We start from the raw sequence: 26,324 nt of genomic DNA on the forward strand, positions 1-26,324 counted from the left end.
CGTGCCTCGCGAACCTGAGACCTGGCTAGACGCTGAGAATTGCAGTTACAGTCGTTTCGGGAGGGTCCAGGCAGGGCTCTGAGAGGAATTGGCCCCGGGTGCCTCTCTGGACCACATTTCCCAGAGGGCTCGGTGGCCCGTCGCTCTTCTCGCAGGAACGCGAATGTTTCGTCACGCCTGGCGGGACCGTTAGATCCGTGAGGTGAGTCCGTCGGTCCCGGGGGAACCGGCTCAGTTGTGCACGTTGCGACGCCGGGAGACTCGAAAGGGGTAAATCGAGGAGCCCGGATGTAGGTACCGAGCTGGGTCATCCGGCCGGTGCGGGCGGAGCAGCCTGTAAAGGGGAGGTTGTGAGATTGTGTGTGAGAGAGATTGTGACGTTGAGACCTGTGTGCGGATATAGGTTGCCTATCATTGTGGGGTTGTGTCAGCGTGTGTCCCTATGGCTATTGTGACCCCACGGCACTGTGGGGGGTACCTGCGGCTGTACGAGAGTAACTAACTGTAGGTGTTCGGTGGTGGGTATGTGATTATAACTGTGTAGCTCTTGAGTGTGCTCGTGTGGAGTGCTTGTCGCATTGGTTTCAGTATGACCGTGCTCAAGGTATGGGACACTATATGTCTGGGCATGGGGTTCCTGTCATATGTAAGATTGTAACTCTAGAACTTTGTCCCCAGGGGACCTCTGTGAAATTTGGTCAGATTATAGTCCCTTGACAGCAGTGACTTCAGCTTTTTCCTGACACACGGATTAGGCAGGATGCCCCATTCTCTGATCTCCATTCCCTGGTGTGGTGGGGGCTGGGACTGGGATTGGGACGGGAGGTGACTTCTGACCAGACCAGTTTGGGGGAAAAAGGAAAACGTGGTGTTTTGCAATTACTTTTTCCTCTCCCCATTTCTGCTCTTCTCCAGGTGCAGAAGAGAAGGAAAGAATGCACAATGAACTTCTACAAGCAATGTCCAAGGTGTGTTGGGGTTTTCTCTTTGCTTTCTTTCTTTTGAAAGTTAAATGCTTAATAAAGATATGCCATTTAATTGTAGGTCCTTACAATTTCCCTATTAGAGGGAAGGATAGTCCTGCCTGGCTGGTTTTAAAGCCCAACAGCACCCATATACCTATTGTTCACTTATTTGGAAAATGGCTCCACTTCTGTTTTGTTGAGTTTTCTTCTTTTCACATGCAATTGTGAAGATTTTAAAATGAAAACATGGGGCGCCTGGGTGGCCCGGTCAGTTAAGGGACTGACTCTTGATCTAGGCTCAGGTCTTGATCTCAGGATCCTGAGTTCAAGCCCCACATTGGGCTCTGTGCTGGGCATGGAGTCAACATAACATGACATAACATAACAAACAACATCATAACATAATAAAATAAAATCACGATTATTTTAGAGATTTCAGAAACAGAATTACCAAGAAAAAATAAAATGTGATCACTCAAAAATAACTAATGTTAATATTTTGATTAATTTTTTTTAAAGATTTTATTTATTTGAGAGAAAGAGTGAGAGAGAGAGAGCACACAAAGCAGAGCGAGAGGGAGAAGCAGGCTCCCCTGCTGAGCAGAGAGCCCAATGCGGGGCTTGATCCCAGGACCATAGGATTATAACCTGAGCTGAAGGCACACACTTAACCGCCTGAGCCACGAGGCGCCCCTTGATTAATTTTTAATATTTTTCCAAAATCAAATTATACTTCATTTATCATATAATGTCCTACATTTTCACTAAAAAGTATTGTTTTCCTGTGTTGTCAGATGGTCTTTGTAGATACCATTTTTCAAAGATACATATTTCTTGGGGCGCCTGGGTGTCTCAGTTGGTTAAGCAGCTGCCTTCAGCTCAGGTCATGATCCTGGCGTCCTGGGATCGAGTCCCACATCGGGCTTCCTGCTCCGCGGGGAGTCTGCTTCTCCCTCTGACCCTCCCCTCTCTCATGCTCTGTCTTTCATTCCCTCTCTCTCAAATAAATAAATAAAAATAAAAATAAATACATATTTCTTTGTATGAATGAGTTATGTTCTCTCCTTTTTTTCAGGTCAGTTGTGTCAGACTTTGAAATTTTGAAATATTTATACAAACACACACACACAGATTTGAAATTGGACTTCATGATTAATAATGAGATTGAACACCATTTCATATATTTATTGGTTATTAGGGTTTCTTCTTTTGTGACCTGCCTGTTCAAAACTTTTACCTTTTTGCCCCTGGATTATCTCTTGTTGATTCATAGTTCTTTATATAATCTGGATGTGGATCCTTCGTTGATATTTTTCTACTGTTTAGATTGTTATATCATTTCCTTTAAGGTAGTTTTATGAATAGAAATCCTAACTTTAACACAAAGTTATCAATTATTTTTTTTCATTATGGATGGTCCTTTTTGTATTTCAAGAAATACTTTCCAGGGCACCTGGATGGCTCAGTCATTTGGGCATCTGCCTTTGGCTCAGGTTGTGATCCTGGAGTCCTGGGATTGAGTCCCATGTCAGGTTCCCTGCTCAGTGGGGAGTCTGCTTCTCCCTCTCCCTCTGCTCCTTCCCCTGCTCATGCGCACTCTCTCTCTCTCTCTCTCAAATAAATAAATAAAATCTTAAAAAAAAAAATCCTTTCGGGGCTCCTGGGTGTCTCAGATGGTTAAGTGTCTGCCTTCGGCTCAGGTCATGATCCCAGGGTCCTGGGATCAAGCCCCGCATCAGGTTCCCTGCTCAGCGGGAAGCCTGCTTCTCCCTCTCCCTCTCCCACTCTCCCTGCTTGTGTTCCCTCTCTTGCTGTGTCTCTCTCTGTCAAATAAATAAAAATCTTAAAAAAAAATCCTTTCCTGTCCCAAGGTTATACAAATATTCTTCTATATTTATGCGTAAAGCTGTAAGTTTTGCTTTTTGGGGTTCTCGCTGGCCCAGTTGGTGGAGCATGTGACTTTTGATCTCAGGATTATGAGTTCAAGCCCCACATTTGGTATAGAGATTACTTAAAAATAAAATCTTAAAATAGAAAAGTTTTGCCTTTCCCATTTATATATTTAATTCACCTATTTAATCCTCCTCTAACTAACTGGCTTTTGTGTATGATGTAAATTGGGGCCGAGCCCAAGGTTTTTCCCACTTATGAATTCCTCCCTAGCTTTCTCAGTACTGTATATTAGTCCACTATGTTCCCATTTCATATATATCCAAATATATATAAATCCAGTGTCTGTATGTACGTGGGTATGTTTATGAGCTCTTTGTTCTGTTGTTCTATAACAGTATCACAGTCTTGATTCTAGCTTCGCTCTTCTTTAAAGGTATTTTGGCTTTTTTTCCTGTGGCTGTTTTTAAGACTTTCTCCCAGTTTTTGGTTTTCTGTCATTTTAGTATAATGTGTCTAAGTGTGCCTTTTAAAAATTTTATCTTCTTGGGATTTGTAGAGTTTTTTTGAATTTGTAGATGGGTGTTTTTTATTAGTTTAGGGAAATCCTCAGCCATCTTCAAAGATTTCCTCTGCCTTATTTTCTCTCTCTCCTCTCCCTTCTCAGGCTCTAATTAAACATAGATTAGAATTTCTTATCGTTACCCTTTTTGTCTCTTAATCTTTTTGGTTTTTAGAGTTGATACACTAGGTGGGTCTACTCTCAATTTTTTAAATGTGGGTGTTTGGTACAGAGGCAAAGGAAATCACATTAAGAATCAGTCACCCTAAATCTATTCAGCTTAAGACCTTTCTGAGTTTTTTTAGAAGATGGCTGAGTATTTCCAATCCATTCTCCTGTGCCAAAACCCAGAGTATCTGGTTCTCCTCTCCCATCAGCCTCTAATTACGCTTGCCATTTCTGTAGTGAAGATTGTTGCCCAATATTAATGGGAATAATGCTAGGGGGTTAGTATAGTAGAAGATAAAAGGAATTCATTGAATTTTGTTCTCAGAAGCTAATAAAATGTTTGGGGTTTTTTAAAAAGATTTTATTTTTAAGTAATCTCTACATCTAACATAGGGCTTGAACCTGCAAACCCCAAAATCAAGAGTTTCATGCTCTAGGGGCACCTGGGTGGCTCAGTCATTGAGCATCTGCCTTCAGCTCGGGTCATGATCTCAGGGTCCTGGGATCGAACCCCACATCGGGCTCCCTGCTCTGCGGGAAGCCTGCCTATCCCTCTCCCACTACCCCTGCTTGTGTTCCCTCTCTCACTGTGTCTCTCTCTCTCAAATAAATAAATAAAATCTTAAAAAAAAAAAAAAAAGGAGTTTCATGCTCTACCGACTAAGCCAGCCCGGCACCGCCCCCCTGTGCCTTTTTTAACCTAATGTTTAATCAGGAAATATTTGAAGCATTCCTAGTAAAGTCAGAAAAAAGACAAGAATATACACCATCACCAGTGTTAAATAACATTGTTGCGTTGGTATTAACCAAAGCACTTAGACACTAACAAAGCACTTAGGTTTAAAAATTAGAAAAGAGAATATAAGATAATCATTTTGCAGATGATATGAATGTGTACCTGGAAAACCAAATCAACTTATAACTAGCACTTTGAAATAAGCAGGACTCCATAGGAAGCAAGCAAAATAAAATTTTTTTCATAATTTCTACTTCAACGCTCTGTATGGGCTAATTTTTTTGTTGCCCTGAATAAAAACTTGTGCAGTCTCTATAATTGTTTTGATCACTCTTTGGTATCCTTTGGTTATTTTCAGTGATAAGGTCAGTCTCATTTTACTAATTATAATCTCCAGTTGTGTGTAATAATATGTAAGCTTCATTTAAAGTCTTTTCTTTGAGGGGCACCTGGGTGGCTCAGTCGTTAAGCGTCTGCCTTCGGCTCAGGTCATGATCCCAGGGTCCTGGGATCGAGCCTCTCATCTGGCTCCCTGCTCGGTGGGAAGTCTGCTTCTTCCTCTCCCACTTCCCCTGCTCGTGTTCCCTCTCTCGCTGGCTCTCTCTCTCTCTGTCAAATAAATGAATAAAATCTTTAAAAAAAATAATAAAGTCTTTTCTTTGAGTTCAGGCTTGCTGTAAGCTAGAAACTTATGGTGTGAAAAGGGAGATACGCTAAACTTATTTGTTTCTTTAGCCTAAATTTCTTTTCTCCCACCCAATAGGCTGTGGCTCCTATAAGGTTGCAGCAGGTAGGAAAGAGGACGTAAGGAGAAAAGTCTTACTTGACTGGTGCTATTGTTTTGGTCTTGGTGTCTCTTGCTTTTATGGATGTTCAACACTGACTCATTTTCTTATGGAGTCCTTTTGTAGGATTCTCAGAGAAGTCCCTGCTGGAAACCTCTACTTGTACTTCCCTGTGATGTGGGCAACACATCTCCTTGAAATGGTTACTTATTTTTTTTAAAGATTTTATTTATTTATTTTAGAGATAGAGGGAAGAACAGAGGGATTGGGACAAGCCAACTTGATGCTGAGCACAGAGCCTGATGCAGGGCTCAATCCCACAACCCTGAGACCATGACCTGAGCTGAAATCAGGAGTCAGGCGATTAACTGACTGAGCCACCCAGGTGCCCCCTGAAATGTCTACTTATAATACCTGTCTTATACTAGGGATTCTGTGCTCTACTGCTTTGTTGGGAATCACATTGTCCCTCCATTGGGTCCACATCTGGTCCAAAAAGGGGACTGGATACCAGTCTCTGTGCCCTCTAAACTCCAGAAAACACAGCAAAAATTTTCCTAAACAATCTCATTATACTACTTTGGACCTTGGAGTCTAAGATGAAGAAATAAACTAATTTTTTCTATGGTATGGACAGTGTGTGTCATCTTTCAACAACCAATTTTTGGACACCAACTGAGTGTCCCTGCAATTCAATTCTGACACTAATTACCCAGAGTTAACACAGAGCCCCACACGTTTAGGGGCTTAGCCTTATAAGACTGCCCTATTTCAGACAGCAGCTCCAAGCCTTGGGTAGCCCCATGGCCCTGCACTTCTGCCCAGCAGACCACAAATTGAGGCATTCCCATGATCCCCACTCGGGTACAGTAATTGATTAGAATGATTCATAGACCTCAGGAAAGTACTACATATATGATCACAGTTTTACTATAAAGAATGCAATTCACGAACAGCAAAATAGTAGAGCTGCATAGGGCAAGGTATGAGAGAGAGGACCATATCTGGAAAGGATCTTAAGGATTTTGCTTAACAAAATGGCTGAAGTGAAAGGTTTTTGTTTTGTTTTAAAGATTTTATTTATTCATTTGAGACAGAGATAGAGCATGAGCAGGGGAGAGGCAGAGGGAGAGGGAGAAGCAGGCTCCCCTCTGAGCAGGGAGCCCAATGCGGGGCTCGATCCCAGGACCCTGGGATCACAACCCGAGCCGAAGGCAGATGCTTCACCATCTGAGCCACCCAGGCGCCTCCCCCCACTTTTTTTAAAGATTTTGAAAGGTTTTTTTTCAGTAATGTTTATATTGTGGAAAATTCTGCCACCAGTAAAATTATAAAAGTTAAAGAATTTATTTTGATAGGGAATAATTCTTGTAACACTCATAAGAGAACTGTAATTTTCAAGAAATTTAAATTATACTCTTGTTTAAGATGGTGATATTTTACTTATTTTTCAAAGATTTATGTATTTATTTGAGAGAGAGAGCACGAGCAGAAGGGACAGAGGGAGAGGGAGAGAGGATCTGAAGCAGACTCCGTGCTGCACAAGGAGCCCAATGTGGGGCTCTGTCTCACAACCCCAAGATCATGACCTGAGCCAAAACCAAGAGTTGGACACTTACTGACTGCACCATTCAGACACCCCGATGGTGATATTTTAAATTCATGTTTAGGGGCGCCTGGGTGGCTCGGTTTGTTAAGCGACTGCCTTCGGCTCAGGTCATGATCCTGGAGTCCCGGGATCGAGTCCCGCATCAGGCTCTCTGCTCAGCGAGGAGCCTGCTTCTCCCACTGATCCTCCCCCCTCTCATGTACTCTCTCTCTCTCTCATTCTCGCTCTCTCAAATAAATAAATGAATCTTTAAAAATAAATAAATCCATGTTTAATCAATTTTGCATTTAAAAAATTCAAGAAATTTTAGAAGACTTAATGAAAAATGGTGGGGCTTTGTCTCAGTACCTAAATCCCACTCCCCTAGGTGGCTACCCTCAAATTTTTTTCTGTTTATCTTGGCACTTTTCCTATATTTATTTTATTTTATTTTTTAATTTAATTTTTAAGTTATCTCTACAGCCAATGTGGGGCTCAAATTCACAACCCTGAGATCAAGAGGTGCTCACTCCACACTGACTGAGTCGGCCAGGTGCCCTTTTTCCTATACTTCTTTTTTTTTTTTTTTAAGGTTTTATTTATTTGAGAGAGAGCACGAGTGGGGTTAGAGGCAGAGGGAGAGGAAGAGGGAGAAGCAGACTCCCCGGTGAGCAGGGGGTTTGATGTGGGCCTCGATCCCAGGACCCTGAGATCATGACCTGAGCTGAAGGTAGATGCCTAACCGATTGAGCCACCCAGGTGCCCCTTTTTTCCTATATTTCTAATTCATATTCCTACATTGCTATTTTTTTTGAGATATGCTATTTATTCATTTGGGTGGGGTGGGGCAGAGGGAGAGAGAATCTTAAGCAGGCTCCACTCCACACATAGCACAGAGCCCAACACGGGGGTGAATCTCACAACCCTGAGATCATGACCTGAGCCGAAGTCAAGAATCAGATGCTTAATCGACTGAGCCATCCAGGCGCCCCCATTGCTATTCTTTTTATAGACATTTCCTGGTGACTTTCTTGAGGTAAATACAGATTGAGATTTCCCATATCACATTGTCACTTCCTTTTCCTGCAGAAGAATTATATCACAATTTTTCTTTAAATCATTGATACTCATGTATCAGGACCTCGCAGATATTATTAATCTGAGCCAAGTAGTACACTAGATCCTAAATTCTTTTCAGTACAATTTTTACAGTTTTCCGAGGGTAAACTGCTTTGTTTCTTCATTTGCTTCGTTCTATATGTGTGTTGCTCTTTTTTTCCCCAAATCTACCAACATTGTTTTCAGTTACCTACCAAAAATATTTTCAAAAAAAAAATGTTTCCATATGATCAAACTTATTAGGTCTTTATTTTTCCTTGGAGACCTCTTTCCCATAGTCCTTTGTCTTCCTGTTCCTAGACATTGCTCTCTAGTTCTGCCAGGTACTGTCCTGGAACTTGCCTTTCACAATTATACTTGGGACTTTGTCATGTATTCTCATGTTAGTTTTGTAATTTCTGAATATAATATCTTTCTTTTTCTTAATTTACTCCCTACTTTTGATGGTACATATAGGCCAGGAGTTTCTTTTAAGAGCTACTTGGAGATAATTTTATCTTTCCCTGTAGATCTATAAGTGTGTTGACTTAATCTTCACACTAGTTTTGTTTTTAATCTTGCTACCAAGCAAGATTATATACCATATAATCTTCACACTAGCTTTGTCTGGGTATAGAATTCTAGGCCAGAATTCATTTTCCTTTGTAATATTAAGGGAATCACTTTTTTTTTCTTACTTCAAGTGGTGCTGTTGAAAAAAGTCCACTGCGATTTTAATTCCTGAAAATTTTTGTATGATCCATGTTTTCTTCCTGGAAGCTTTTAGAAAGTTCTATTTTCCCTTAATACTCTGAAATTTTACTCCAAAATGTATCATAAGGTTTTGTTTTTTTTTTAAGATTTTATTTATTTATTTGACAGGGAACACAAGCAGGGGGAGTGGGAGACAGAGAAGCCGGCTGCCCGCTGAGCAGGGAGCCAGATGCGGGGCTCGATCCCAGGATCCTGGGATCATGACCTGAGCCAAAGGCAGACGCTTAACAACTGAGCCACCCAGGCGCCCCCATAAGATTTTTTTTTTTTAAAGATTTTATTCATTTATTTGACAGAGACATAGCAAGAGAGGGAACACAAGCAGGGGGAGTGAGAGAGGGAGAAGCAAGTCTCCCACCGAGCCAGGAACCTGACATGGGGCCCGATCCCAGGACCCTGGGACCATGACCCGAGCCGAAGGCAGACGCTTAACGACTGAGCCACCCAGGCTACCCCCCCCCCCCCCAAGATGTTTTTTTAAAGTACATCCCAGTGTTCTCTCTTCTGGGTCTTAAAAGGAAAATATGGGAACGGGGAAAGAATTCACATATATGCACATTTCTCTGTAGCCAGGCATGGAGCATTGAGCTATATGCTTGCTATTTTATGACATAGGAAATGTTTACTTGCATGTTCCTGGATGTATCCTTCTGTACACAAAAGATATGTCTTCTACCAATGTAATAGAGTTCCATCCCCTTCAATTTGCTTAATAAGCTCTACCATCATCTCTACTACCATCTTTTTTTTTTTTTTTTTTAATCTCCTTCCACTGTGAAAGCATGTTTGTTGTTTCAGGGGTCAATGATGTTCAGGGATGTATCTATAAACTTCTCTCAGGAGGAATGGGAATGCCTGGACTCGGGTCAGATGAATTTATACAAAGAAGTGATGTTGGAGAATTTCAGCAACCTGGTTTCAGTGGGTAAGGATAACTATCCCCCAAAATTCAGAGTCTACCCTTGGGAATGTCTCCTTTCTCCATTATGAATTATTTGTTTCAAGTAACCAGCTAAATTTCTGCTCCCTGTTCCTCAAGGAAAGGTTTGAGTTGGAACAGAATGGAAGTGTATGAAATGAGCTGCTCCAGTGGGTTGAAGCTTCATCTTCATTTTTCTCTGGTCCTTCCTATAGTAGCATCATTTTCTTGGTCACCAAGGGACTGGATCTGATTTCTGGGGCACCCACAGCATAACAATGTCCATGTTTTTTCTTGTGATCAGGGCTTTCCGTTTCTAAGCCAGCTGTGATTTCCTTATTGGAACAAGGAAAAGAACCATGGATGGTTGAAAGAGCACTGACAAGAGGCCTTTGTTCAGGTGAGGAAATGATAGGTAATGATTTTGTCCATTTTTGAATTGGGTTGTCTTTTTGTTATTGAATTTCTGTGTTAATTATATATTCTAGATACAAGTCTTACCAACTTAATGATTTGTGAGTATTTTCTTCCATTTAGTAGGTGTGTTGTCACTCTCTTGATTTTGTCCTTTGAAGCACAAGTTTTTAATTTTGACAAGATCCAGTTTATCTATTTTTTCTTTGGTTGCATGTGCTTTTGGTGTGAGCTCCTTTAAGTTATGACCCTTCATAATTAAGTTTATTAATACCTTCTGGAAGTAGGAAAATATTTCACACCCTATTATTAGGTAAAGTTTTTTTGTCAGTTATATCTCAAAAAAAACTTTCAAGATAAAACAACAAAAAAAGCTTTTCTCAACTGTAGGTACAACTTTAGTTTTACAGTTTAGCCATAAGATAGAATAAACAAAGAACTAAAGAACTCACCAGTGCAGATCTCCCAAGATTTTTTTTTTTCCTTTCCAGGAGGCACAAAATACTATAAACAGACCCACAGGGAAGATAACAATCCAGATTCTTTGTCATCTCACTTCACAGAGAATGAAGGGATTCCCCAGATAACTGGAACAGATTTCCATTATCCCTATAGAAATTACCATAAAATCAGATTCCTAATCACTGTAACTTACCAGCCTTGCACAAACCAGAACCAAAACTATACTTAGCCCAAAAACAAAACCCAGGACGTGTTGAGGAGGGTGCAGTGGAGAGAAAGTGAATGAAAGTAGAGTTTTACTGCTGCTTGGGATTTACTGAGGCAACCAAGAAGAGAAGACTGCCTGTGAGGTATATTTCTCAAGTCACACTACTTTATTGCCTCCTGCAGATGAGTCCATTTGGACATCTCAGTGGGACCTTCAGAACTGTCAGAGTATAACATTTTCAAAACTTTTCAAAAGTATGATTATTCAGAAGTTAAATATGACTCTTCTAAATATATGATAAGCACATTTGAAAGATTTATTTAGCTTGTTAATGAGAGAACCAGAGGAATGGAAAAGCTGGTTCAAGTTGTCTGGGAGAGACTCTGAGTTTATATTGTCCTGGAAAGAAAGAATGCAGGAATCACATCACTAACATGGATACAAAAACTAGTTACTGTCTTAAAGGATAATAAATTTGTAACCTTCAGGCTGTCTTTTCAACAGAAATCATTTATAACTGTTATTCTCCATAGCAATTTTTTGTTCTTTGTGTAGTTACTTTCTAGATTTTTCAAGTAGATTGTGTTGCTATTATAAGCATCTACAATTTTCTAATTGGTATTGTTGGTACAGAGAAATACTATTAGCTTTTTTTTTAACATGTGAAAAAGAGTTTAATTTTATTAGTTATCAGGGAAATACAAATTGAAACTGCAGTGGGATACCATTATGTCACCTGTAACATGGGCAAAAATTTAAGTCTGACATTAGAATGAATAAATGAGAATGTCGAGCAGCACCCTCAAGCTGCTGGTAGGGTGTAAATTCTTACAACTGCTTTTTTTCTTTCTTTCTTTTTAAATCTAATTGTGAGGGGCACCTGGATGGCTCAGTTGGTTGAGCGTCTGCCTTTGGCTCAGGTCATGATCCCAGGATCCTGGGATCAAGCCTCATGTCCAGCTCCCTGCTCGGTGGGGAGTCTGCTTCTCCCTCTGTCCCTCCCCCCTGCTCATACTCATTGTCCCTCTCTATTTCAAATAAATAAAATCTTTAAAAAAAATTTAAGTGTGATAAGATCATTTAACATGAGATCTACCCTCAAGAGATTTTTAAGTGTATACTACAATATTGTTAACTTTAGGCACAGTATTGTATAGCAGATCTCTAGCACTTACTTGCCTTGCATAATTAAAGCTTTATACTAGTTGATTAGCAACTGCTCGTTTCCCTATAACCCCAGCCTTTGGTAACTACTCTTTTGCTTCTATGAGTTTTGCTTTTTTTAGATATCTCATATAAGTCAAATAATGCTGTATTTGTCCTGTAACTGTCTTATTTCATGTAGGTTAGTATCTTCAAGTTTCATCCATATTATCACAGATGATAGGATTTCCTTCATTTTTAAGGCTGAATAATATTCCATTATAAGTATATATACCACATTTTCTTTATCCACTCATCCATCTGTGGATTTGGGTTGTTTTCACATCTTGACTATTATGAGTAGTACTGCAGTGAACACATGAGTGCTAATATCTCTTCAGGATCCTGATTTCAATTCTTTTGGATAAATACCCAGAAGTGGGATTGATAGATCATATGATATATCTGTTGTTAATTTTTTAGGAACCTTTCCATACTGTTTTCCAGTGGTGCACCATTTTGCATTTCCACCAATAGTGTACAAGAGTTCCAATATCTTTATTTATTTATTTATTTATTTTTAAAGATTTTATTTATTTATTTGACAGAGAGAGAGAGCACAAGTAGGCAGGGAGGCAGGCAGAGGGAGAGGGAGAAGCAGACACTCCACTAAGCAGGGAGCCCGATGTGGGGCTCTATCCCAGGACCCTGGGCTCAGGACTTAAGCCGAAGGCAGCCGCTTAACCAACTGAGCCACCCAGGCGCCCCTCTTTTTTTTTTTTTTTTAAGATTTTTATTTATTTATTTGAGAGAGAGAGAGCACAAGCAGGGTGAGAGGCAGGGGGAAAGGGAGAAGCAGACTCCCTGGCTGAGCTGGGAGCCCGACATGGGGCTCCATCCCAGGACCCTGGAATCATGACCGGAGCTGAAGGCAGACGATAAACCATCTGAGCCACCCAGATGCCCCAAGAGTTCCAATTTCTTTGCATCCTCACCAACATTTATTACTTGTCTTTTTTGTTTGTTTTAATGACAGCCATCCTAAAAGCAATAGGCAATGTTTCTTCATGGTTTTGATTTATGTTTCTGTAATGGTTAGAGATTTTGAGCATCTTTCATACTTCTTGGCCATTTGTACATTTTCTTTGGAAAAACGTCTACTCACGTTCTTAACTCATTTTTTAATCAGGTTATTAGTTCTTTTGCTTATATATTTTTGAAATTAACCACTATCAGATACATGGTTGGCAAATATTTTCTCCTGTTCCATAAGTTGCCTTTTCACTCTTTTGTTTCCTTTGCTGTGCATAAACTTTTAAATTTGATGTAGTCCTGTATGTCTGTTTTGCTTTTTGTTTCATATTCTGAAATCATCACTAAGACCAGTGTCATGAAACTTTTCCCCTATGTGAAGCTTTACAGTGTCAGGTCTCATGTTTAAGTCTTTAATACATTTTGAGGTAATTTTTCTGTATGGGTATAAGATAAGGGTCAAATTTCTTTTGCATGTGGGTGTTCAGTTTTCCCATCATCATTTGTTAAAGAGACTTTCCCTTTGTTATAGTGTTGGCACCTTTGTTGCATATTAATTGACAGTGTATACATGAATTTATTTGTTTTCTTCTGTTGACTTATATGTATGTCTTTACACCAGTAACATTCTGTTTTAATTACTGCAGCTGTATGATATATTTTGGAATCAGGAAATGTGAAGCCTCCAGCTTTGTTGTACTTTCTAAAGATGATTTTGGCTCATTGAATTGTTTTTTTCTATTTCTATAGAAAATGCCATTGGGATTTTGATAGGGATTGCATTGAATCAGTAGATTGTTTTGGGAATATGGAGATTTTTACAATATTCTTCCAATCCATGAGCACAGAATATCTTTCCATCATCTTGTGTATCTTTAATTTCTTCCATCAGTGTTTTGCAGTTTTCATTGTACAAGTCCCTTACCTCGTTAGTTATGTGTTTTCCTAGGTATTTTGTGGATACAAAAAATACAAAAATACAAAAATTTTCCTTTTGATGCTATTATAAATGGGATTGTTTTTCTAATTTCTTTTTCAGGTTATTGTTAGTGTAAAGAAACAAAACTAATTTTGTACATTTACTTTGTATTCTGCAACTGCAAACTGAAAACCTAATTGTTCGTAAGTTCTAACAGTTTGTACATGAAGTCTTTAGAGTTTTCTGTATACCAGATGTAGAAGTGGCAAGAGTGGGCGTTTTTCCTTCATGATCTTAGAGGGAAAGCTTTCAATTTTTCATCAAGTATGGTATTAGCTGTGGGCTTTTTGTATGTGGCCTTTATTATGTTGAGGTAATATCCGTGTTATTAGTTTGTTGAGAGTTTTTCATCATGAAAAGGTGTTGAATTTTATCAAATGCTTTTTCTGCATCTGTTGAGATGATGATATAATTTTTATCCTTCATTCTCTTTTTTTTTCTTTAAGATTTTTTTATTTATATGAGAGAGACAGAGCACGAGTGGAGGGAGAGGGAGAAAGAAAAGCAGACTCCCCACTGAGCACGGGGCCGGACGTGGGGCTCGATCCCAGGACCCTGAGATCATGACCTGAACCAAAGTTAGACACTTAACCCACTGAGCCACCCAGGTGCTCCAATCTTTCATTCTCTTAATGTGGTGTATCACATTAATTGATTTTTGTATATTGGATTATCTTTGCATCCCAGGGATAAATTCCACTTGGTCATGGTATATGATCCTTTTAATGTGCTGTTGAATTTGGTTTACTAGTATTTTGTGGAGAATTTTTGCATCAGTATTCATTACAGAATTGGCCTGTCGTTTTCTTTTTCAGTGTCTTTGGCTTTGGCATGAGGGTAATGAGTTTGAATGTGTTCCTTTCTTTTCAGTTTTTTGGAAGAGTTTTAGGATTAGCAACCCTCTCCCACCCCCAGGTTGGCAGTATTATTATTATTTGAATGTTTGATAGACTTCAATGAGGCCATCTGGTCCTGGGCTTTTATTGAGAGTTTTTTTTTTTTTAAGATTTTATTTATTTATTTGAGAGAGAGAGCATGGGGGGAGGCACAGGGAGAAGCAGACTCCCCGCTGAGCAGGGAGCCTGACATGGGGCTCAATCCCAGGACCCCAGGATCATGACCGGAGCCGAAGGCAGACGATTAACTTACTGAGCCACCCAGGCGTCCCGTGTTGAGAGATTTTTTATTATGAGTTAATGTCTTTACTAGGTTAAATCTTTTAAAGATTTATTTATTTATTCATGAGAGACAGAGAGAGAGAAGCAGAGGGAGAAGCAGGCTCCCAAGGAGCAGGGAGCCCAATGCGGGACTCGATCCCAGGACCCTGGGATCATGACCTGAGCCGAAGGCAGACGCTTAACCATCTGAGCCACCCAGGCGCCCTACTAGGTTATAGTCTATTCAGACTTCCTGTTTCTTCATGATTCAGCCTTGGTAGGTTACATATTTCTTGGAATTTATCTGTTTCTTCCAGGTTATCCACTTTCATGGTGTGTAATTGTTCATACTAGCCTCTTAATGATCCTCTTCATTTCTGTAACATCAGTTATGGTGTCTCCTCATTTTTTATTTTGAGTTTTCTCTTTTTTTCTTACTCTAACTAAAAGTTTATCAATTTTATTTTTTTCAGTAAACCAACTGTGAGTTTCATTCATTTTTTCCTGTTATTTTTCTATTCTATTTTGTTTATATCTGCTCTAATCTTTATTATTTCCTTTCTTATGCCAACTTTGGGTTTAGTTTGTTTCTTGAGGTGTAAGGTCGTATATTTGTAATTTTTCTTCCTTTTTAATGTAGGAACTTCCCTCTTTGTACTGCTTTTTCTTCATCTCAGTATGTTTTGTTTGTCTCAAGATATTTTCTAATTCTATTTCTAATTTCTCTATTTCTTTTTGACCAATTGCTTGTTCAAAAGTGTATTGTTTAATTTCAACATATTTGTGAATTTTCCAGTTTTCATGCTGCTGTTGATTTCTAGTTTCATTCACTGTGGTCAGAAAAGATACTTGGTATGATTTCATTCTTCTTAAATTTCTTGAAAGACTTGTTTTGTGACCTAATATATGATCCGTCCTGGAGAATATTCCATGTGTGCTTGATAAGAATATATCCTGCTACTACTGAGTGAAATGTTCTATATAGGTCTGTTAGGTCCATTTGATCTATGGTAGTATTCAAGTCACTGTTTATTTTCTGTCTGGTTGTTTTATCTATTATTGCAAGTAGGCCATTGAAGTGTCCAATTATTTTTGTCTATGTCTCACTTTAGTTTTGTCAGTGTTTGCTTTATATACATAAGTGCTCTGATGTTGGGTGTGTACATATTTATAATTGCTGTATCTTCCTGGTGAGTTGACCCTTTTATCATTATATAATGTCCTTCTGCATCTCTTGTGACTGTTTTTGACTTAAAACCTGTTTTGTCAGATATAAGTATAGCCACCCTAGCTGTCTTTAGGTTACCATTTACATGGAATATCTTTTGCCATCTCTTCACTTCCAGCCGATATGTGTGTCCTTAAATCTAAAGTGGGTCTCTTGAGGACAGCATATAGTTGGATCTTGTTTTATCCATTCAGCCACTTTGGGAAGTTTAATCCACTTACGTTTAAAGTTACTATTTTTTCTTTTTTTAAAGATTTTATTTATTTATTTATTTGACAGAGTGAAAGAGCACAAGCAGGGGGAGCAACAGAGGGAGAGGAAGAAGCAGACCCCCTTCCGAGCAGGGAGCCCGATGTGGGACTCGATCCCAGGACCCTGGGATCATGACCTGAGCTGAAGGCAGTCGCTTAACCAGCTGAGCCACCCAGGCGCCCTAAAGTTACTATTGATAGGAAAGGATTTACTGTTGCTATTTGTCGTTTTTCTGTTCTATTTTTTTATTTTATTTTATTTATTTATTTGACAGAGACACAGCGAGAAAGGGAACACAAGCAGGGGGAGTGGGAGAGGGAGAAGCAGGCCTCCCGCTGAGCAGGGAACCCGATGTGGGGCTGGATCCCAGGATCCTGGGATCATGACCTGAGCCGAAGGCAGACGCTTAACGACTGAGCCACCCAGGCGCCCCTTTTGTTTTTCTGGTCTTGTAGTTCTTTTGTCCTTTTTCTTTTCTTCCTGTCTTTTTGTTTCTTTGATTTTTTTTTTTTTTTTGTATTGATATGCTTTGAATCCTTTCTATTTTTCTTTTTTATAATCTCTATAAGTATTTTCTTTGTGGTTATCCTGGGGCTTTTGTAAAATATCTTGTAGCAATATGTTTTAAGCTGAGAATTTAATTTCTATCACATACAAAAACACTTCTTATTCCCCCATATATTGTTACTGATGCTGTAATTTAATCTATTCATAGTGTATCCATTAACGTATTTTTATGTAGTTATTTATAATACCTTTGCCTTTTTACTTTTATACTAGAATTAAAAGTAATTTACCCTCCAGTGTTACAGTATTACAGTATTCTGTGTTTGTCTATATATTTGCTTTTGCAAACAGGATTTTATACTTTTTTAATTCCCTTATGTTGCTGTTTATCATCCTTTCGTTCTAGGTTGAAAAACTTTCTTTAGGCAGGTCTAGAGGTGATGAACTCCCTCAGGTTTTGTTTGGGAAAAGTCTCTCTCCTTTGTTCATGAAGAACAGTTTTTCTGGGTGTAATGTTCTTGAGTGGCAAGTTTTTTCTTTCACCACTTTGAATATATCATCGTGCTCCCTTCTAGCCTTCAAAATTTTGCTGAATAATCAGTTCATAGTCCTGTGGGGGTTCCCTAGTTACGTGACAATTTGTCATCTCTTGTTGCTTTCAAAATTCTCTTTTCCTTTGAAGTTTTTATTTATTTTTTTAGTAATCTCTACCCCCAACATGGGGCTTAAACTCACAACCCCAAGAGCTGCACACTCTTCCAACTGAGCCAGACAATCACCCCTCTTTGCCTTTGACTATTGACAAAGACATTCTAATGATGTCTCAGTGTGGATTTCTTTGTGTACATCTTTTTTGGAATACTTTGGCTTCCTGAGTCTGGGTGTCCGTTTCCTTACCCAGATTTGGGGAGTTCTCATCCATTACTAATTTGAGTAAGTGTTCTTGTTCTTTCTGTCTTCTGCCTCTAACTCCCATAATGTGTATATTGGACCATCCCGTGGTATCTCATAAGAACCTTAAGCTTTCTTCACACTTTTTTATTCTCTTTTCCTTTTGTTCCTTTGATTGGGTAATTTCAAAAGACCTGTCTTTTAATTCACTGATTCTTTCTTCTGCTTGCTCTAGTCTGTTGAATGTTGAATCCATTTATTGAAAGTTTCAGTTCGGTTATTGTATTTGTCAGCTCCAAGATTTCTTTTTCTTTTTTTTTTTTTCTAAATTTTCTGTCTCATGGTTGGAATTCTCAGTTTCCTCATGCATTGTTCTCCTGAGCTCATTGAGCATTTTTATGATGGTTATTTAAAATTCTCTGTCAGGTAATTCCTCTACCTACATTTCATTAGGGTAATTTTCTGGAGCTTTATTTTGTTTCCTTGTTTGGATTATGTTTCTCTACTTCATTTTCTTCTCTTGATTCTTTGTGTTGGTATTTACATGTTAAGAAAAATGCCACTTGTCCCGTTCATTATGGATTAGCCTCATAGAAGAGAAGACCTTCACCAGTCAGAGCTTCTGTGAGCCTCTCAAACGTTCATGCTAGTCTAAACCACTGTCTTTATTAATGACTTCCAGGTGTTTAGAGTATGCCAAGTCCCATCAATGCTCTGAAACCAGCACCAATGCCTCATGTAGCTCCTGAAGAAATTGGAACATTGGATATGTGGTATAGTTTCTTTTCCTTTCCAGAGAGAATGTGGGAGCTGGAGTGTTTTGCCTGCCAGCTCTGCCCTAGAATGGGGAAAAGGGCTATGGCAGGTGTTTGCATGCTAGTTTGAATCACCTTCACCTTCTTTTTTCTCTGTGGCTTCCAGGTATCTAGAATATGCCAGGTCCCTCCAGGGCTCCAAGATAGAAGCCAGTCTCTCAAGTAATCCCCAGAAAAGTTGACACATTTGATGCACTCTTTCCCCTCATAGGAAGAAACTGGGAGCTGGGGTTTTTCTCCCACTTGCTGTAAGAGCTATGGTGCCTTCATGCTAGTTAAAATACTCCCTTTGTTTTCTGTAGTCCTTGGGGGTCCAGTGTATGCCGGGTCCTGAAATAATGAGATAGAAGCCAGTCCCTTGGGTAGCTTCCAAAGAAGTTAGAAAATTGGATGCATGGTCCAACTCTTTTCATCCTCAAGGAGATGGTGCGAGCTGGAGGTGGAGTTTTCCACCCATTCATTCTGCATTAGGCCAGGAGGAGGAGCTATGGTGAGTTTGTGTGCTAGTTCAAACTACCTTCTTTGTTCTTGGTGGCCCTCAGGTATCTTGAATCTGCTGGGTTCCAACAGCACTCTGAGACTGATGAGACAGGTGCCAGTCCCTTAGGCAAACCCCAGAAAAGTTGGAATGTTTGACACACAGTCCACCTCTTTCCTTCTCCAGGGAGAAGCTGGGAGCTGAAGTTTTCCTCCCACTCACTCTGCACTGAGCAGGGAAAGGAGCTGTGGTGAGTGCCTGCATGCTAGTTCAAACCAGTGCTTTTGTTCTCTGTAGTCCCCAGGGGCCTAGGGTACCCCAGGTCTAATCAAGCCTCCAAGACGGTCAGTTAGGCAGCACTCAGAAAAGTTGAGATATTGGATGTGCACTCCCAACTTCTTTTGTATTCAGGGAGAAGCTGGATGTTTCCTCCCAGTTGTATGGCATTATGCCAGGAATGGAGGTCATGGTGAGAAGGTGTCTCCAGTTTTCCCACTAGTTTTGATATGGCTGGCTCCACCCTTGCCTAGGATGTAGGATTCTTTTAACGAGTTTCTAGATTTCTCACACAGGGAATTGATCCATGTATTGCTGTTGAGTTGATGTGTTTGTGGGAGTCAGGAGAATCTAGCACTTACTTTCCACCATCTTGCTAATGTTACTCAAAATATTATTAATTTTTAAGTTGATGTTTAACTTCAAAGTCCAACAAATTTACTGAAGTTAATTTTTTATTCTTTGTTTTTCTAGTTAGATCATTATATTATCTGCATATTGTTAGATTTATCTCTTCCCTTACAATCCTCATACTTGTTATTTCCTTACTTATAATGGTAGCCAAGACTGTCTTAATTGGTAACATTGGTAATGGGCATCCATTTCTTTTTCCCCATCTTATAGGGAGCATATCTAAAATTCTTCACTTAACTACAGTTTTTGTTATAGCTCTGATAACGTTTACCAAGTTACAGCTATTACTTTGCAGTGCTGATTTGCTCAGAGTTACCATAAATAGGTGTTGGCCACATTCTACAGTTTTTCTGTATCTGTCAAGATGATCATGGTAGTTGTGGTCTTATTTCAACAACAGTTGTACCCTCTGGTGTGTGGCCATTTTGGCCTGTGAGTTCATGTTCCCAAGAGGATATCAATCACTGTCTGGCAGTGTGTCTGGGGAAGGGCCAAGAGATAGATCCAGGTCTGTGTTCCTCCAGGTAGATTTAAGAAATGGAAGGAGATGAGCTCAGGATGACGAGCCCTGAAACCTAAGGGTTCACCTCTGATAACTTTTATTTGCTGTTGCTCTACCAGGTAATTCTTCTCATCAGGGTTTGATCTTTCAACATTTACAAAGCAGCAGCATCTACAGGAGGAGTATGCCTTCCCTTTTTGTAATCCACCAACTCTAGGGGTTTTACTAGCTGAGAAGGTAGAGCAGATGCCTGAGAGCAGGTGGTCAGCCATATTCTTCTGTCCAGCAGAACTTTTTCTTTACCATTAGGTTATCCTACTTACTCAGCTGCTTGGGCAGTTGCCACCAATTTCTTTGGTAAAGGCACAGGCCACAGTGGTCCCAGGGCATTTCAGGGAAAGGCTAAATCAGAGTTTAAAGACTTTACTACCAGGCCAGCCTCTCCTTGCCTTCTGTTACCATCTCTCCAAGCAAGTAGCCTCCACCCTCAAATACACACAAGTTTGCACCAGTCTTCAATCTCCCTAGAATATTTCACAGTTTGCATCAGTTCCATATAAAACCAAATTCTCTATAATTTCTCCAGGGTCAATTGAGAAACGAAGCCAGAATTTTGTGCACATTCCAAGTTTAGACAGGAACTTTTGGGGTTTTTAAAAATATTTTTTTTCATTATTGTATTTTCAATTTCTAAGAACTTTGTGTGTGTGTGTTTTCTTAGTATTCCTTTATTTAGTATCTTCTGCCTGTTTAATTCTGTTAGCTCTCTGAGGTTATTCCTTGTATGTTTTGACGTTTTCTTCTGTTCCTTGCATTGATTGTTTCTTTCACAGATACTTTTTTCTCTTTTGGGCTCTTCATGTTAAAAAACATTTCTCAAATGTCTGATAAACAATGGCTTACTGATCATTTTTAAGTATGAGATACTAAAAAGATGATTGGAACTTCTGTGTAGTAGGGATTGGGTCTTGTTTACTTTATGATGATCTGGTTGGGTTAATATACTGAGGACAGCCCACTTTTGGTAACTTGGTCTTTTCTCTTACACATAATCTTCCTGTGAGAAGAGACCTTCACTTTCATTCCTAGTTGAGGGAGTTAAGTTATTATCAGTGTTCTGGGGGCTAAATTGGGATGAAATCAACAGGGCTATTTCAGTATTGTGGCCTGCACAAATTTTCTGAGAACAAATGGATATCTTACACTTTAACTCAATTCTGACACTACCTGGAGTTAACATCAGATTCCACAAGTTAAAGGGCAGGGTGCCCACCAGTTCAGATACTGGTTGCAACCAGGATCCCCAGGCTACACGTATATCTGTCTGGCTGACTAAATTTAGAGTTTCACACCCCCCCTCAGGTTTGATAATTCATTAGAACAACTCACAAAACTAAAAAACAAAAAGAACAACTCAAAACTCATGAAAAGCACTGTACTTATGATTGCCATTTTATATAAAGGATACAATGAAATGTTAGCTGAAGACATACACAGGGCAAGGTCTAGGAGGTACCAAGCACAAGAAATTCTATGCCCATGAAATCAAGGTGTGTCACCCTCCAAGTACATCATATAGTTACCAACCAGGAAGCTTACCCCAGTCCTTGCCCTGAGTTTTTTTATTGGGGTTTGATTATGTAGTCAATGAGCGACCAGACCCTCCCTTGAAGCTAAGTGCCCACTGTGAATCATCTCATTAGGAAAACTCAGGTATGATCAAAAGGAGCTTGTGAATAACAAAAGACTCTCCAGTCAGGAAATTCCAGTGGTTTGTGGAACTCTGTGCCAGAAACCAGGAACAAAGACCAGATATATTCTTTATTTTATCACAAGTATATATATTTTCTGTTAATCTTTTGTTCTCAGTATACCCATAACCACAGCTATGCCTGATGTTCCTGAATCCGGATTCCCTCTGGTTCCATTTTTCTGTATTTCTAGTTTTCTGTGAGAATAGGGAAGTATAATCCTGTATGGAGGGGCCCCTGGGTGGCTCAGTTGTTAAGCGCCTGCCTTCGGCTCAGGTCATGATCCCAGGGTCCTGGGATCGAGCCCCACATCAGGCTCCCTGTGCTGTGGGAAGCCTGCTTCTCCCTCTCCCACTCCCCCTGCTTGTGTTCCCTCTCTCACTGTCTCTCTCTCTGTCAAATAAATAAATAAATTCTTTATAATCCTGTATGGGATAGGGGAAAGGATCCTAGGGGTCTCACTACTAATACAGTCTTGAATTCATTCTTTAGCTTTCAGCATTCTCTGTGTATCCCACTATTAGAAATGCCTGATGCCTTCAATTCTGCATTTTCAGGGACCTGCACTATCAGTTAGTGCTGTTGAATTCATCCACTACAGACTCAGTTTGGCTTCTCTGGGCTGCGCGCTCATTTATCACTCATTCATTGGCTTTTTAGCTTTCAGATTTTATTGCTACTGTCTCTTCTCTACTATTCATTGTCCTAGTGAGGTTTTTCTTTTCTCTTGTTAAAGCTTCTATTGTAATTTTCCTATGGATTAATGAACAAGCAATGGAAAAGTCACAGGTTCAGTCTGTCATTTTTAACAGAAATTGTCCCCCTTTTTAATTAAAAGTACAGTTGACACTCTTTACAGATTCCATATGTATGAATTCACCTACTTGCTAAAATTTGTAAACTCAGAATCAATACTTGTAGTGCTTTCATGGCATGCATGAAATGACAAAACATGCAGAATGACAAAAAATGTGGACATGGAGTACCTCTCTTCTCAGAGTATATTTCATTCTTACTCTCTTCTTTCTCATATTCAAGCTGCCTCCTTAGTCACTGCCATGAGAGAGATTCCATTCCTCTCTCCCAAAGTCAGCATCAGAGAATTCCAAGGCAAACTATTTTCGGTGAATCCCCAATATATCAGGCTCTATCCATAGAATTACCTGAAACCATTCTTGCCAGTTTCATTGAGCACCTTAGGCTAGGGTATCCCCCATTGTGGATTTGCCAACAGTACACCCTTTGCACAGTCTCAGACTGCACCCCCCATTTATACATTTCAACACATTTATTCCTCAGTAGTCTTTTTATGTAGGTCAATTACCCACAAACTATGAGACATACAATATGCTGTGTGTGAGGGTGTATGCTTATAAACATGTATATATGATTAGAATCACTGTAAAATATGGAGAGTATCCCTGAATAGGGTGTATTTATGGAAGTTTCAGGTGATTCTGGTTCACATCAGAATTTCAGGATAGAGGTCATTTATTTCCCTAATCACCCTCTTGAATTTCTTCTCTTGGCTCTCCTTAATGTCCATGCTTTTGTTATCAGTTTTGAAAATTGCTTAGCCATATTTGAGAACTATTTAAGCATTTACTTTCCCAGATATTATTTTCACCTTAATCTTTTTTTTCTTTTTTAGAAGTTTTAATCTCTCCCAAGATAGGAAAAATGAACACACGCCTTTTTATTTTCTTTCAGATCTGGAGTCTATGTGTGAGACCAAGATATTATCCCTAAAGAAGAGACATTTTAGTCAAGTAATATTTACCCATGAAGACATGCCCACTTTTATTCAGCCCACATTTCTTACTCCACATCAAAAAACTGTTAATGAAGAGAAACCCTGTGAATGTAAGATATGTGGAAAGGCCTTTAATCAGAACTCACAATTTATTCAACATCAGAGAACTCATTCTGCTGAAAAAAGCTATGAATGTAAGGAGTGTGGGAAGTCCTTTAGCCGTGGCTCACTTGTTACTCGACATCAGAGGATTCACACTGGTGAAAAACCCTATGAATGTAAGGAATGTGGCAAGGCTTTTAGTTGTAGTTCATATTTTTCTCAACATCAGAGGATTCACACTGGTGAGAAACCCTATGAATGTAAGGAATGTGGAAAAGCCTTTAATTATTGCTCAAACCTCAATGATCATCAGAGAATTCACACTGGTGAGAAACCCTATGAATGTAAAGTATGTGGAAAAGCCTTTACTAAGAGTTCTCAACTTTTTCCACATCTGAGAATTCATACTGGTGAGAAACCTTATGAATGTAAGGAATGTGGGAAAGCCTTTACTCAACACTCAAGGCTTATTCAACATCAAAGAATGCATACTGGTGAGAAACCTTATGAATGTAAGGAATGTGGGAAGGCCTTTAGTAGTGCCTCAACACTTACTAACCATCACAGAATTCATGCAGGCAAGAAACTCTATGAATGTAAGGAATGTGGAAAGTCCTTTATTCAGAGCTCAGAACTTATTCAGCATCAGAGAATCCATACAGATGAAAAACCTTATGAATGTAATGAATGTGGGAGGGCTTTTAATAAAGGCTCAAACCTTACTAGACATCAAAGAATTCACACTGGTGAGAAACCCTATGACTGTAAGGAATGTGGAAAGGCCTTTGGTAGTCGCTCTGACCTTATTCGTCATGAAGGAATTCATACTGGGTGAAAGATAAGCCCTGTTGATAATCTTTATAATAATATCTTAAAAACAGGTAATGGGGAAAAAAATAAAGGAGTGTAGTAGTTTTTTAGGCTACTGTAACAAAGTAACAAAGTACCAAAATTGGGTGACTTAAAACAACAGAAATGTGTTCTCTCACAGTTTTGGAGCTTTGAAATCCAAAATTAAAGTTGTTGGTAATGTTGATTCCTTCTGAGGACTCTGAGGAAGAATCTGTTCCATGTCTTTCTTCTGGTTTCTGGTAACAGCAATCTTTGACATTCCTTGTCTTATAAATGCATCACTCAATCTCTGCCTCCATCTTTACATTGCATTCTCCCTGTGTATATCTGTCTCTGTCTTGTATAAGAGGAGACTCTTATACAGGACATCAGTTATACTGGATTAGGGCTCACCCTGATGACCTTATCTTGATTACATCTGCAAAGACCTTATTTCCATGTAGGATCACATTCACAGGTGCCAGAGGTTAGGGCTTCAACATAATTTAACCCATAACACTGTTAACATTGTTTTTCTAACATATTTGTAATTTTCTTTTATACATAATTTGTTGATTATTTCAAAATGTAAATTCAAGGTTTAAGTTAAACCTCCCTTCCCTCCAAAAAAGATTCTGTCCCAAACTACTTCTTAAATAATTCTTTCCTCCCCATTGTTTTATGCTACTTCTTGGTTATATATTTGAGTTTGAGTTTGTTAGCTTAGTTTAGAGCCATCTTTTCTATTTATCTAACCCATAGATCTGTTTGTACCAATACTATACTGTAAGTTACATTACATAGGCTATCTTCTAATTCCTGGCAGAATTATAACTTTGTTTTTGAAGGCAGCTCTATTCCTTTTCCTTTTGTAACACTAAAGTTTTCATGTTATAAAAAAAACAAACAAACCCCCCCACACACACAGTGAAAAAAATAGGTTATTTGTAAGCCTACCAAAAAGAAATTACTATTTTCAAATTATACAACATATCCTTCCAAACTTTAGTGTAATCATGATGTGCATGTTGTGCCATAACTTGCTTCTATCATGCTACTATTTCAGTAACTATAGATGTTTATCATTCTTTTTAATGGTATAATTTTTCTGTGGTAGATTATCATTTTGCTAAATATTACTGACATACTTTATGGTGCTCACTGAAATTTTAGTTATTAAGAAAGTTGCCTTCTAAATACAAAGTTAGTGCTTTTGTTTGTTTTTCTTTAAAAACATTACATTTCAGTGTCAAAATACTGATCAGTATTTTCTCTGTGAAAAATATTGCCAATAGTTTGTCCCATTATTGTAATCACTGTTACCAATTTGCTCTTTATCCTTCCAGACCTTTTTTTTAAAAACTATTTTTGCTCACAAATGTGTTCACACAAACCAAATACATAAATACTTGTAATACTTATAGAAAAGTTAGTGCTGCTTTATACTTTTGTGTATGAATGTACATAACACATACACACTAATGTGTTGGATTGCTGTGAGGATTATATGAGTTAAGAAGTGTAAAATGAGAGTCACCTGGGTGGCTCAATCGGTTGGGTCTCTGCCTTTGGCTCATGTCATGATCCCAGAGTCCTGGGATCAAGCCCTGCATCGGGCTCTCTGCTCAGTGGGGAGCCTGCTTT

General features: G+C 39.1%; 2 protein-coding genes across 9 annotated transcripts in view; one reads left to right on the forward strand and one right to left on the reverse strand.

Moving 5' to 3' along the window:
• ZNF568 (zinc finger protein 568) overlaps positions 1-139 on the reverse strand; it is an 87,267-nt gene extending 87,128 nt beyond the window's left edge. The window contains exon 1 of one of the 2 annotated variants that reach the window (XM_027617732.2): positions 1-139. The gene's annotated coding sequence lies outside the window, so the exon portion shown is untranslated. The other variant, XM_027617737.2, reaches the window with a different exon arrangement.
• Positions 66-26,324, forward strand: ZNF829 (zinc finger protein 829). 7 transcript variants are annotated; one of them, XM_027617868.2, is made up of 5 exons: positions 66-202; positions 916-968; positions 9,365-9,491; positions 9,790-9,885; positions 23,705-26,324. In XM_027617868.2, exons 2-5 carry the CDS (start codon positions 936-938, stop codon positions 24,682-24,684), a joined length of 1,236 nt encoding a protein of 411 aa, XP_027473669.1. In that variant the 5' UTR covers positions 66-202; positions 916-935; the 3' UTR covers positions 24,685-26,324. The 7 variants fall into 7 exon arrangements, with proteins under 7 accessions (XP_027473669.1, XP_027473670.1, XP_027473672.1 ...); XM_027617869.1 differs by having other exon boundaries at positions 189-270; positions 23,705-24,684; XM_027617871.1 differs by lacking the exon at positions 66-202 and adding an exon at positions 221-290 and having other exon boundaries at positions 23,705-24,684.

Source organism: Zalophus californianus, chromosome 17 (assembly GCF_009762305.2).
Source record: "Zalophus californianus isolate mZalCal1 chromosome 17, mZalCal1.pri.v2, whole genome shotgun sequence".
Classification (NCBI taxonomy): domain Eukaryota; kingdom Metazoa; phylum Chordata; class Mammalia; order Carnivora; family Otariidae; genus Zalophus; species Zalophus californianus.